Source organism: Corvus moneduloides, chromosome 2 (assembly GCF_009650955.1).
Source record: "Corvus moneduloides isolate bCorMon1 chromosome 2, bCorMon1.pri, whole genome shotgun sequence".
NCBI classification, from domain to species: domain Eukaryota; kingdom Metazoa; phylum Chordata; class Aves; order Passeriformes; family Corvidae; genus Corvus; species Corvus moneduloides.
Window position 1 is genome coordinate 110,458,628 of NC_045477.1, and position 14,218 is coordinate 110,472,845.

The 14,218-nt window shown below is 38.8% G+C and overlaps 1 protein-coding gene and 1 non-coding gene across 6 annotated transcripts in view; both read left to right on the top strand.

Moving 5' to 3' along the window:
* The window catches only part of POLA1 (DNA polymerase alpha 1, catalytic subunit), a 188,091-nt gene that overhangs the window by 16,081 nt on the left and 157,792 nt on the right, over positions 1–14,218 (top strand). For all 5 annotated transcript variants that reach the window (XM_032100856.1, XM_032100857.1, XM_032100859.1 and 2 more), the window contains 12 exons: positions 3,558–3,632; positions 3,996–4,134; positions 5,127–5,284; positions 6,580–6,664; positions 7,402–7,463; positions 8,204–8,293; positions 9,818–9,934; positions 10,800–10,975; positions 11,413–11,542; positions 11,877–11,996; positions 13,073–13,169; positions 13,675–13,799. In XM_032100856.1, the coding sequence (XP_031956747.1) occupies positions 3,558–3,632; positions 3,996–4,134; positions 5,127–5,284; positions 6,580–6,664; positions 7,402–7,463; positions 8,204–8,293; positions 9,818–9,934; positions 10,800–10,975; positions 11,413–11,542; positions 11,877–11,996; positions 13,073–13,169; positions 13,675–13,799 (1,374 nt within the window). The remainder of the gene's footprint in view (positions 1–3,557; positions 3,633–3,995; positions 4,135–5,126; positions 5,285–6,579; positions 6,665–7,401; positions 7,464–8,203; positions 8,294–9,817; positions 9,935–10,799; positions 10,976–11,412; positions 11,543–11,876; positions 11,997–13,072; positions 13,170–13,674; positions 13,800–14,218) is intronic.
* Positions 13,382–13,512, top strand: LOC116440491. Its single transcript, XR_004238644.1, has one exon.

Here is a 14,218-nt window from a genome sequence, read left to right on the forward strand (position 1 = left end):
AATTTGAAAGCAGCCTTACTCCACTTAGAAACTTAGCAGCTAATCACTGCTGCTCATTTCTGCTCTCTGAAGGGCCACTTGAAGGGCAGATTATTCTGCAGCAAAGCATTCATTCACTGAGTTATGACCAGACGCTGGTGTAATTGAGCTGAGCTCTGTGGAATAACGCAGATGAATCACTACAGCAGACTATTTTTATACTATGTTCGTCTTGCATTTGCAACAAGAACTTGTTTGAAGCCTGAGAGGGTTTTTTTTTAATTAAAAAAGAGGAGGGGGAGCACCAGTGATCTGTGCTAAAAGCAGTGCATTGCCGTCTATTATGTTACAGCTCTGATCTGCTCGTGTGAGGTGCTGCTGTGGCTCAGAAGTTGAGATTTACATTTGCATGGTAATTTGCAATGCTGATCTGGCTTCATAGTGGTGCTCTTGTACCAAGTTATGTTACACTTCTGTTTCCATGAAACTGTTGATGCCATAGTAGTTTCTGGGTTTGTCTGCTTCCTATTTATAGCAGAGGCCCCTCTCCTCTCCTACCCAGGCTTTGCAGCCTTACAGCAGTTGTACATGAAGTAGCAAGTTTAGCTGCTTGTTGTAGCACCCTTAGGGAACCATTGCTGATGCTGTTAATTTAAGGAAAAAAAGACCCAGCCATCCAACCCCAAAACTGAAAAACTTCAAGTTTGCCTAACTGGGCATGTATTTTGTTAATTTGTAAATTTTATTCCCATGTATGGTGATTTTGCTTTTTCTTATTAAACTTTCTTTAGTGGCATATTATGCTGAGTCTTGTGTATAAAGTGGTGAACGTAGCACGTTGTCCAGTGCGAAATGTGATTTTTAATTTAAGGTGCCTCTAGGAATTCCTGTAGTAGAGTAATGTGCTAGCATTATGTTATGGCATAATATAGTTATGGCATAATATAGTAACTAGTATATAGCAGTGGTGCAGATGGTTTGTAAAGTACTACAGGGCAGAACACACCTATGACAGGGTAGAGTATGGCATTTCAGTAGGTGCCAAAGCGCTGTTGCATAGGATATTGTAATTATTTGGAAAATGAAGGTAGTTATTCTTAGAAACTGACAAGCTGTGTGTGTTGCAGAAAATTGTTGTTGTTCTTGAAGAAAGCAGAAGTGATACTTAACTTTCAATAAAGTTGTACTGAACTTCGACTTCTTTAACTGTCTTCGTTAGAGATACATAAACAAACTTGACTACTTTCTAGTAAAACCCAAGTCACTTGAAATGAAAAATACAGTAGTGTCACAGAAATGATCTGCTGTAAGCATGTGATAAAAGCTGGCAGATGGTTGGGAAATAATCTCTTTTGGGTTCCTCTCTGAAGTGCTGGTACACAAAAGCGTGCAGTGTAAAAGGAGGAGCTGTGTGCAGTTACAGGAGGTACAATCTGGCTGGGATCACAGACATGTGGTGGGATAGGATGTGGTTAAGACAGGCTGGGATAGCAAGGAGCAGGAGGGCCTTTTGTGTATCAGAGCAGTGGGAATGCATGGAGCCCTGCCTGAAAGTGGGCAAAGAGCTGGTCAGGATTCCAGTAGATGGATTAGTGGAAGGGACACCATGATGGAAAAAGAAAACCCAAAGCCCACATGGAGCTGGATCTGGTGAGGAAGACATAGACCAGTAAGAAAGGCTGCTATAGGTACAGGCAGACTAAGAGAAAAGTGCTGCTGAAAGGGACAGGAGATGTGGTGACAGAGGTTATGGAGTAAGCTGTGATACTGTGTGTCTTCTTCACCTTGGTCTTTACTGCTAAGTCTGGCCTTTAGCAATCTCTGATGCCCAGGAGACCAGAAAGAAAGCCTGAAGCAAAGAAGCCTTGTCCTCAGAGGAGGAGGATTAGGTTAGGGCACATTTAAACAAATTGGGCAGATAAAGGCACGTGGGATCTGATGGGATGCACCCCTGAGTATGGAGGGAGCTGGCCAATGTCAGAAGGTGCTTGGGAGTGTTTGGTGTGGATTCACAAAATGATGCTTCACCAAGCTGGTAGCCTTCTGGAAAGAGATGGACTGGTTTGGTGGACAAGAGGAGAGCAGTGACTGTTGTTTATCTTGACTTTGGTAAGGCTGTCAACGCTGCCTACCGTAGCATCCTCACAGACAAACTGATGAAGTGGGGGCTAGTGAAGTGGGCAGAGGGGTGGACTGAAAACCAGCTGCCCTACTGGGCTTAAAGGGTTGTGATCACTGGCACAAAATCCAGGTGGAGGCCAGTCCTTAAAGGTGCACCCCAAGGGTCAATACTGGATCCAGTCTTGCTTAGCATCTGTGTTAATGATTTGGATGATGGCATAGAGCACACACTCAGCACGTCTCCAGGCAGTACAAAACCAGGAGAGGCTGATATACCAGATGGATGTGCTGTCATAGGAATTTCGACAGGCTGGATTTATCTTATGACCTACAGGAATCCCATCAAATTCAAAAAAAGGAAATGGTCCTGTATGAGGACTGGAATAACCTCAGGCACTAGTAGATGATGGTGACTGAGTGGCTGGAAAGCAGCTTTGGAGGGAAGGACCTGTTCATCTTGGTACATGTGAGGCTGGACAAGAGCCAACAATGTACCCTTGGGGAAAAGACTGCCATGGACATTACCAGAAGTGTCAGGAGCTGGACCTTTCCCCTTTGCAGCCCTGGTGAGCACTTGTGGAGTGCTGTGCTCAGCTGAGCTCCCCTGTGTGAGGAATAATGTGTGCTAGTGGAACCAATCCAGAATAGGACCACAAAGATAATTACAGGGCCTGGAGCATCTGTCATGTAAGGAGAGGCTGAGAAACCTGGGACCGCAGCCTGCAGGAGGGAAGGTTCAGGATGAGGGGGTTGGTGATGCAAATCTTTTAACTGTTTATAAACATTTGATCAGCATGAGTAAAGGTGACTCTGCTAGACTTCTCTTGTTGGTGCTCAATGGAGGACAAGAGCAATAGATGCCATTTGAAACACATGAGATTTATCAGAACATAAACTGCTGCTTTACTGTAAGGGAGATCAAGCACTGGCACAGGCTGCCCAGAGAGGCTGTGGAGTCTCCGTCCTTGGGGATATTCAAATCTGGCTGGAGAGAGCCCTGAACAAACCACTGTGATTGACCCAGCTCTGACCAGGCAGCTGGACTAGACAATCCCTGGACATCCCGTTCCATCTCAGCCATTTTGGGATTTTGCAGTGGTCTGCAGCCGCCAGTTTTCATGAGTATATCTGAAACCTGTGAATTTAGAGAATATTTCTGAGTTTGGCTAACTACCAAGGTGGTTTTTCTGGTAATGGTTAGTATAGTATATCTGAAAGTCAATTCTATAGAAACTCTTCATGCTAAAAAAACATACAGAGATTAAAAACAGGCACTAAAATATTCTTTACTGTCTTCAGCCGGTTATAATGAGTTGCAGAATTGATAATATGTGATCAAACCCATGATATTTGAAATGTATGTTTTGGCTGGCCTCTTTTTTCTTTAGCTTTCTTATTGGACAGAATGAATATTTAATTGGAAGATACTGAAAATATAATACCTTTGCTTTATATAGAAAGTGGAAAAATACTACGCTTTTGAGATTCCTGATGTACCAGCAAAATCTGAGTACCTAGAAGTTAAATATTCGGTGAGTATAATTAATCTGACAAAATACCATAGCTTGCTTTCTTATCTAATTAAGTTTACAATGTGACCAGTTTCTGTATTAAAATGGTCATTGAACATTGTTGTAGTCTTGGCTGATGTATCCAGTATGGATGAAGAACTTTAATTTCAGTGTGTTTTTACATTACTGTCCTGGTTTTTAAGTGAAGCTTGTAGTGTGATTTCCTCAATTACCGTAAGGTATTACGGGTTAGGGCTTTGCTTGTGGGGAATGATGATGATTGCAGTACTGTGTAGTTTTGTTAAGGTGCTGTCTGAATATGTCGTGTCAACCTTGAAGACTTCTGTGGTGTGAAATGACTCAGTGCTCTCTGTTACTTGTTAGGCTGAATGCCCTCGGCTTCCCCAAGATCTGAAGGGACAAACATTTTCACATGTGTTTGGGACCAACACCTCTAGCCTGGAACTTCTCTTGATGAGTCAGAAGATCAAAGGACCCTGCTGGCTGGAAATAAAAAATCCACGTATGGTGGTTTGCATGTGAAATACCTGGTTACTAGGAAACACATATAGACTGGGGGGAGGAGGGGAAATTTAATTTGTTCAGATGAATTATCGTTTTTGTACATTAACCTTGCAACTTATTGGTTTAATTTTCATTATCTAGAACAAATTGTAACTTATTCTTCCTTTTTTGGAGTGACAACTATCCATATAAAGTTGTGCACTGTAGAGATGAGATTATAACTTTTAATGCCTGTGAGATGGAACTGTGCAGTGCTCAGCAGCAGCTGCTCTTTGATGCATCCCCTAATGCCTTGTATATTGAGCTAAACTTACTTGACTTGAAAATGACTCATCTTTCTGCTCTTGATCACTTAAGATTTGGGTTTCTTTCTGCAAATATATATTTTAAAGAACAAACTGCTGCTAGATGGGAGTTTTTTGTTTGTGAATTAGGTTTTTATTTACTTTTTTCTGACACTTGGAAAAGTTTGTGGTGTGGAGCTGTTTTAGTTTTAAATCCTTTCTGCCCCATGAGTGGCATGCAGCACTTACAGGTGGTTATGCTGCTTTATTTTGTCTTGGTAAGAGCCCTTTATTCCAAGTGTGCTGCATATTCCCATGAACATAGGGATGTTGAGCATACTGGACAAAAGCTATTACTGCAGTCTCCTTGATGCACTTTGTGTAGAATTGGCTGTATGAACACTGACACCAGGGAGGTTTTCCTCTTCAGCAGCTTGCTCTGTCACTGACAGAGCAAGGATGACTCATGTAAAGCTGCCTGAAGTACTTTTTGGGTTATGCAGACCTTGATCCAAATCTTCTCATTTGGTGTTAAAGAGCTCCTGCTGACTGGGAAGTCAGGGCCCAGGGAGTTACCAAAAATTAGGTCTTGGACTATCCCACCAGGGCAAAACATGAAAAGGATGTGCTCTGTGCAGCAATGCTGTAAGAGAAGCCTTGTCTGTGGTTCCCAGAAGAACAGAGGTGGTTTGTGTTGTTTTCTCAGAGCCTTCAAATCAGCCAGTCAGCTGGTGTAAAGTGGAGGCTGTGGCCATGAAGCCTGGCTTGGTGAATGTGGTTAAAGATCTTTCTCCTCCTCCTCCTCTGGTGGTCATGTCCTTCAGCATGAAGACCATTCAGAACCCAAAGACTCACCAGAATGAGGTAAGTAATCTGCTCTCATTTTGGTTTGGTTTTGTTCTTTGGCATATACTAAAAATTTTCTAAGGCTTGGAAGAGCATCATAAAACATGTTTAAATATATTTACTGTTGAAAAAAGTTTCTCTGTTCTGGGCTTTTCAAAGAAATTTTTACTGGCATTTCACTCTGGGTTAAGGGACCTGATTGGTGAGAATGTTTACTGTGACAGTGGATGCTGTGTATGTTTTCAAGCCTTCTGTTTTGTCTATTGGGCCTCATAGTTATAAAGGAGACTGCCTCAGAACAGCTGTTAATGGATTAGTTTTAATTAATTAATTGTTTTATTTAGCTAGAGCTAATCATAAGTTAGAGGTAAAATGACCAAGCTTTTCTGCTAATAAAATTCGTTTTAAAATGAGAATTTGGTCTTGATCTTAGAGCACCTGCTATTCTACTATAAGATCTTAGCTCAGAAAGGAGGAGAGATGTAGGTGGCCTCTCTCAGTTTTGGACTGCAGACCACGAGGTGTACTTAGGCACATATTTTTTGTTTTTTAACATAACTCTCATTAACCTTGGAAGTGATGTAGTATTCGCAAATAGGATAGGATAGTTGTTTCTGGCTAATTGAATTGAAGAATAATAGGTTGGCAAATTTTTCAAGCAAAATTATTCCTCTTGGTGAATTAAAATTTTTTTGGTGGAAGTATGGAAAATACGTGGTTTCTGGCCAAAGTAACGGGACATACACAAGATACTGACAGGACTCTGCTTGCCAAGAGGCTTCAAAGCCTTTCTGCTTTGTTTTCTGTTGGGTTTTCCTGGCCATTGTCTGGGGAGCCAGGCCATCCTGCCAGCAAAGCAATCAAAAGCATCAGTAAAGCTACTGGCTTGCAACTACTAAAGCTCTTGACTTCTTGGCAGTGTTGACTGCTTGTGTAGGGGCACCCCTTCCTGAAGTAAGGCTTCTCTGCCCTGCTCACATCTCCCCTGCACTGCATAGGGAATCCTTTAAATTGTTGGGTCTGGTCAGACTCAGAACAAAAATTGATAAAAGTAGTAGTTTTCCGAAATGAATTATTTTTTCTCTCAAATTTATAATAATTTAGGAGCAATTGCTATTTTATTTTCCTTAAGATCAATAGATAACGTTTTTCTTATTTTCAACTATTTGTAGCTGGAATTAATTTAAGAAAGATATGTTGTAGAAACCAGAGAAAAGAGATGGGGAGCTCCAAAAAATAAAAAGGGGGGAAGAAATGAGTATGGGTAGTAGTCACGCTTATGAAGCTGTGTGTTCTGTATCTCTGTGGTATAGGTTGTGGCTGTTGCAGCTCTTGTTCATCAGAAATTTCCTTTGGATAAGGCTCCACCTCAACCTCCTTTTCAAACACACTTCTGTGGTATGTACTTGGAACAGTTTGAGTGGGAAAATAATTAATTCTGGTTTTTTTCTTTTTTTTTGTTCTGGTTTGGTTTTTTGGTTGTGGGGTGGGTTTTATTTATTTATTTAAATTTTTATTTCTTTCTGTCACTACAGCAATAATGGCCTAAAATAGACAACTAACAAAATTTCAACTCCCAGACAGGCTTTTCTCCCCATTTTTAACTTCACTGGTTACTGCCTTTTTGTTGAAGACTTAATTAAAAAGATCTTAGTTTGAGACAATGCCAAGTACAGTTTCCTGTAATTTTTATTGGTTTTACTTTATCTTCCCATTGATTTAGACCATTTGTTTACTGTCGCATCAGTTATTTTTCTGTTCAGTTCTTCTGAACAGAATTATTTAGAAACAAGTTTTCTTAGGGGAAAAAAAATCTTGCAGTGTCATTGCAAGAATATCAGCTAAACCTTAAGATTCAGACCCTGACTGGAAGTGATGAAGTGTTGAATGCTTGTGAGAGGAAGTTCTTCAGGAGCTGTGGCCCATAGTTTTAATGTCCAATGATAACCTTAAATGTGACTGATTCAGATTGTTTAATGCTTTGGTAATTACTTGGTTATTTTAAAGACAGTATTCATTTAAAGCTGGTGTTTTAGAATTAGAGGTCAGTTTTCTCAACTCACTTTGTTGTGAATGGGTGTTTATGGGGAGGATACAATTAACTTGTATGTAAGTACAAATACCACTTTTTGCAGCTGTTTCCAAACCGAGCGATTGCATTTTTCCTTATGACTTCAAAGAAGCCGTTAAAAAGAAGGTAATTTCATGTTGTTACCCTTCTGATGGCAGTACCTTATAGAATATGAACTTCATGGTGCTTTTGGTAAGTTCTGAAGAGAAATAGTCAAAGGAATGGCGTGATTATTTAATTAGTTTTCCACTCTGCTAACTTAAATCCAGGTATTTATTCTGTGTTGCTTGTAAAAAAGTGGTGTGCTCTCTGTGATTCAGTACTGCTGCTAATTGTGCTCGTAAAATAGACGCAGTGTTAGGAGAGTTGGAAAGGTTTTGCAAAGAGGCTAAAATTGTGATTAATTTTCATTATGCCTGACTATGTACTCTTAGTAAACTGGGAGAATTTGTTTCTTCTTTTCATGAAGAGTAAAGTCTGTCAAAATTTAGAAGACATCCTTTCTAAAGGGTGGTGGGAGAGCTGACAGAATAATAAAATAACCTATTTTTGTTTTTCCTGTATTTCTGTGTGATCTTAAAATCTGTGTGTGAAAGATGCATATGGAGCATTTTCCTGGTGTGCTTGATTCTTAGGAGGCTCTTAAAATATCACTAGACACTTACATTCAAAAGCAGAATGGAAAAAAGCCTCTGAGGAAAGCTTTCCATGTCTATGGGAGTGAGGAAAAAAATCCTTGAATTACAGAAGGAAAAGCAGAACTCTCTGGTGCTTTGTTATTGTCTTGTAACTAGTAGGGGAGAGGAGATGCTTCCATTTTGAACTTATTGGGTCATTGAAATCAGGTGCTCTCTTGCTCCTTTTAGAATGCTAAAATAGAAATTGCTGCAACAGAGAGAACACTGCTGGGATTTTTCCTTGCGAAGATTCACAAAATTGACCCAGACGTTGTTGTGGTGAGTAGTTCTGAGACTTTGAGAGTTAAATTAAAGCATATTGTCGGTCAGCTTTGTTCTTTTTCTTTTGTCCCCTTATAGGCTTTTTAATGCTTGTCTTAGACTGCCTTATGAATTGAGTTTGCTTATGAGACAGCAGGTATATTTTGATACAAAGATGACATGGAATTTTCCCTGACAGCATTTTAGCTATTATTTCCCATAATAGCTAAAATAGGCAGTATTTTCACAATACCTGAAACAAATTTTTTTTCTTTACTCAGAAAGACAAAACACAACAAAAAAACTCCAATGATTTTCTAGAAAAATGGGAACTCTTGGCATACTTAAGATTCTGTTGCAGTTCAGATGCTCATATAATTTGTGTTTCTTCTGTAAATCAAAATAACAATCTATACAAATCCATGAGATCTGAGCAAAGTTTTGCAATAAGCATTCTTACGTTTTGTACTGTTTTAGCAGCTGAGGGTTTATTATAATTACTCATTTTCTTTTTTTTGGTTATGTTTAATTAATGACAGTTCTGACTTTCATGTAATAAAATTTTGAAGACAATTTGAAGTTGGTTGTAAGTCTGAGGTTGGTTACATACAACTTGTTATTCTTCTGTAGGTAAATGCAAATAATTAAGTGATGGTAATATGATGAAATGAGCAGTCAATGCCTGATGTTTTCAGCTCACTGCAGCTGGTATTCAGTATTTGCCCCATGACCTAAGCTTCCTGGTGGCTTTGGCAAGGAATCAGAAGAAACACTGCAGCCAGTGGTTTACAAATGAACATGCCAATAGCAGGGATGTGAGAGCTCCTATCCTGAAAACAGCAGAGCTGTGCTAGTGCAGTTTAATTTGCACCTGGTTTAATTAGTTCTGTTGAAATGCTGCTGCCCATTTTAGGAAGCTGCTTCTATAGCGCAGTCTTGCGCTGCGCAGAGGAACCTGCTGGAGTGGACCTGCAGTTCTATGGCTGGCTCATGTTCCTCAGGGTAGCATTTTGCTCTTGGATGAGGGTACAGACCAGTGTCATCAATGGACTGTTTAAAATATTGCTAGAGTGCTTTGATATGTAAATATTGCTTGCAAGGTGTTCCTATTCAGATTTAACAGCTCTTCCTGTTGTAGTATCAAAGCAAAAATAACTTACAGCATTTTGATGTCACTATTGCGACTTTCACAGATGGAGGGAAAAGGAATTACTCTTAAGTTTTTATGCTCTATGAAGAATGTTGTGGATTTTTCAGAAAGCTTTAAATCCTAATCTCTGGTATCAAAGCATGAAGCTGTATTGTGTGTGCTATGAGTCAGTTATAGAGCTGATTTTGGTATTCTAGTGAACAGCATTGTTAATGTTAAGACTAATGAGTACTGTTGATGAATGTTCTCTTAGAAAGTGCTTTCTACAAGAGAGATAATGCCATCAATTAGTTGAAAAAAATCACAAAGGGCAAAGGAATACTGAGTGTGTGAAAGTAAGTCTTTGAATTTGCATTTGTTGTAACCTTTTTTGTTATTTTTTCTGCTTCAAGGGTCATAATATTTATGGATTTGATCTGGAAGTGCTGCTTCAAAGAATTAATTTGTGCAAAGTCCCTCACTGGTCCAAGATAGGTCGACTGAGGAGGTCTAATATGCCAAAGCTTGGGGTAATAAGATTGCTTAAGTCTTTTAAGCCCCTTTATGTTGCATGTGATTAAAAATGAATTAGTTTTTCTGAGGAATAGTAAATGTGACACTGATGTATTTTGACTGTTGGTCATGCTGAATTTTGTAGTTCCCAGATCAGAAATGATGAGTGTTTATATGACTTTTATTACAGTAATAGGATAAACTGATTTTCAAGTTAGGCTAATTTAGTTTACTTAGCTAGATGATAGTAATGACAGATTAATTGCAATAGTCTTTACTGTAACAGTCTTTGTCTGCTGTAGCTGTAAAATTAGAAAAAGCAATTTGGATTGATGGGTGAATCATCCCATAGAGAGCTGCTAAGCTAATAATTCTGTAGTTCTTGTTACCTATTTGTTCAGAGGACAATGTGTGAAGCTTGGAGCATTGAAGTGCTGAACATGGCGGTGTTCTTGCTCGTTCCTGTACTTCCTAGAGGCTGAGATGGGTATTTCGGTGTGGTTTTGTGACTTTTTCATCCTGCTTTTATTACAAAAAGTATCCTTAGACGAAAGACAAAATCCACACCTAGGTTCTTGTTGGGGCTAGTCTAATGACTGAAGAAAAAAAAAAAAGCATGATAGTTTAAGAGTTAAGATGTAACTAGTAGTGAGAGTTAACTATCTATTTCTTAATATCCACATGCAGTGAAAGATACAAGGGGTTCCTTTAGGGATAATTACAAGTTCTGGAGTATTAGTGGTATTTAATAGAGTATTCGAGTACTTAGTGACCAACTGACTTGACTGAGTCGTATAAACACATATTGTGGATAGATGTTTTTGTTAATATTGTTCTGTTTCATTTTATTGGGGTTTTCTCTCCTTGTGTAATATGATGCAGGGTCGAGGAGGGTTTGCTGAAAGGAATGCTGCCTGCGGTCGGATGATCTGTGATGTAGAAATTTCTGCTAAAGAACTAATTCGTTGCAAAAGTTACCATTTGTCTGAACTGGTCCATCAGATTTTGAAAACAGAGAGGGTAACAATTCTACCAGAGGAAATTCGAAATCTGTACAGGTGTGTTGCTGATTGGGGGTTTTAATCCTTCTCTGGAAAGCAGAGGAGCTGGTTCCCTGGCATAAAGTTTTACATTTGCTTACTTGATTTGTCATGGGGATGCTGACTTAGCATATTGGGATTTGAAAAGTTAAATGCTGTCTTAACATTATGAATTATAAACATTATAAAACAATGTTTCAAGATACTTGTGGTGGCTGCTGGTGGCTTATTATGTGTGAAGCAAATTGATTTGTGGGAGCATTGGTGTAGACACACTAACAGGAGATGCAAGCCTGAGTTTTGGGGTAGTTCTCTGAGTATGATAGCTTGCTGTAAAATTCAGCAGTGGTGTGCTACAGATACCACGTGTTCCGTACAGCGCATAGGTGTAAACTGCTACAGAGTACAAGGGAGATTGATTTTACTTTGCTAGGCCATACCCCTTCTTTCCCCAGTGATTCTCCTCGCTTACTGTTCATGCTGGAAAACACCTGGACAGATGCCAAGTTCATTCTCCAGATCATGTGTGAGCTGAATGTCCTGCCATTGGCTCTTCAGATAACAAACATCTCTGGGAATGTCATGGTACATATTTATTACTTTCCATCCCCTTCCACTGCCCCCCCAAAACAGTTCCATGTTTTCTGTGTTTGATTTGCCAGGTTTAATTTCTAAACACTAATTTAGAATGCACAATGCTGTAAATTTTTGGTGTGACAAGTGGGAGAGTTCAGTGTTCTAATCAAGTAATAATGTAAAACCTCCTTAAAAATACCACATTTGAGTTTTGTGCACGGTGATGATCCAGAGTAATAGTAATGCTAGGTGAACTGAAATGGTTGGAGGACATTGCTTAGTCTTTTTTGCTGTCAGTGTTTTCTGTGCTTTGTTTTGAGTTCTGTTTTCGCCCCCTCTTCAGTCAAGGACAATGATGGGCGGACGATCTGAACGTAATGAGTTCCTGCTGCTTCATGCCTTTCATGAGAAGGACTACATAGTGCCAGACAAACAAGTTTTCAAAAAGCCTCCACAGAAGTTGGTGGGTCCAGTTTTTCTCTTTCTAAAGGATTTTTATTAAAAAAAGGAAAAAACATTCTTCCATCTCTTGCGTGTTACTATTCTGTGGGAGCATAAAGAACCCCAAACATAACTTAGATATAACTTAATGGTACAGCATATGCTTAATTAAAACATTTTCTTGGTGTGGAATTGTTAATGAGTGGGAGAGTGTAACAACTTTTCCATTGCATCACAGATCTATAAAAACTCAGTTGTTCTGTTAGTCTAAAATTAAAATAAGCTTAGTACTTGTCTGTGTAGGGAAATGGTAAAGAAGATAATCAGTGTTGTTTAATATCTGCACTTAGTTATTTGGATGAACAGTATTTCAAGTATAATTAGTTATATGGGTGAAATATCCAAAGGTATTAAAAAAAATTCCTTTATGTAATACCAGTGTGAATAATATTTATAGAAATATCCAGATGTTTGTTAGTGAACAAATTAAAATTTGGGAAGGTATTTGTATTTCACGTTTACTTTTTAGTTTTAAGTAAGTTCAACAGCAAACTTCAAAGCAACATGTTCTGTTGATCGTATTGTTGCATCAAAGTAGTGCTGGAATTCTAAATGATTCAGAATAGAATTGAACAATTGGGACAAGAATTCCTATTACAACATAAGAAATACCAGAATATTCTTTAGGTCAGTAATAATGTTTTTGTTTTATTCAAGCCCGGCCATTCTGTTTCCAAAGCCAACATTTTAATTGGGCAATCATACCACTTCTGGGTTATGAGTTGGTTTTTTTTCATGGTGTGGACTTTTACAGCTAGCTGGAAAAGGCATTCTAGTGCTGTGTTGAATGATGGCAATACTTTAAGGTCTTTGTAATCTCTTGTTAGCAGTTTTTTCCTATCAGGATTGGTTTGAAGGCTGTTTTGACATGTAGAGCGCTTTAGTAAGGATCATGATGAAAACACCATGTTTTGCATATATTTTAAAAGGAATTCTGCACTGGCTCCCAAATTTGTATTTTACTTGCCAAAAATAACTCCTCTAACATTACAGAAATCTTAGAGACTAGATAATGACTATTTTAAATGCCAAATATAGGTGGATGAAGATGAAGATTTTGAAGATCAGAATAAATCAAAGATAGGGAAAAAGAAAGCAGCATATGCTGGGGGCTTAGTCTTGGATCCCAAAGTCGGTAAGATGTGGCAGTTTTCTTTCTTCTATGAAGTTAGAGACAGGTAGGTTGTATTAATGCAGAGAGATTGCAGTGGGTAATCTGTGTTTGTGGGAGTTTGGTGTTGTGGTTGTGACGGGAATGTTGTTGCATACAACAAAATTCCCAACACTGATTGTGGAATTGCTTCTTTTTAGGAATTAGGACTGCATATCTATGTATAATTTTGCTAATGGACACGTAAGTTTTCTTTCAGTTTCTCCTCTATGTGGGGAAAACTGTACAAGTGTCCTATAGTAACACAGAAGCTATCTGTTCAACTCTGGTGAGTTAATGGGGTTGGATCGTTCCACTTCTGACAGCTTTCTTTAAAGGGCAGTGGTGCATCTCAGCAGCTGCTTGAAGGGATTTGGATTATGGAAATGTGGTACAGTGTATTATTGTCACTTAAATATTAATTGTGGAGTTGTATGAAGTCCTTTGGGAGACATGAGTAATTATGACTTTTGTTTTAACTCTGTTTTAGGTTTTTATGACAAGTTTATTTTGCTTCTCGACTTCAACAGCTTGTACCCATCGATTATTCAGGAGTTCAACATCTGCTTTACCACAGTGCAGCGACTGTCATCAGAAGCACAGAAAAGGGCAGAGGTTTGTGTGCTTTACTTGTGATTTAAATTACACTGTCTTAACTTCAGAGTGTTTTCTGTGAATCAGCTCCTTAAGAATCTGTTCTTTTCCACTGGTTTTTTTTTTGTTCCCTTTCATACATAAGAAATGATTCTTGTTTAAAGACGTAGCATATTAAGCTTTGGGTTGGGACTTTTTTGAATATTTTGTTTCTGTCACCATTCTTTCTGTAATACTCTCACAGAATCTTGCTAAGTTCTCTCCCATCTAATCTTGGTGTCCTTGTGGAACAAGATTGTTACTGAGGCTTTGTGACCCTTTCCAGCCACACATCCTCCCTCAGCAATTTCCGAGCTCCTTTACTAGTTTAATCCTAACTTGATAGAGGCTTCCTTAGATTAAGTTGCTATAGAATTCATGCAAATATACCTGAAGGAGGT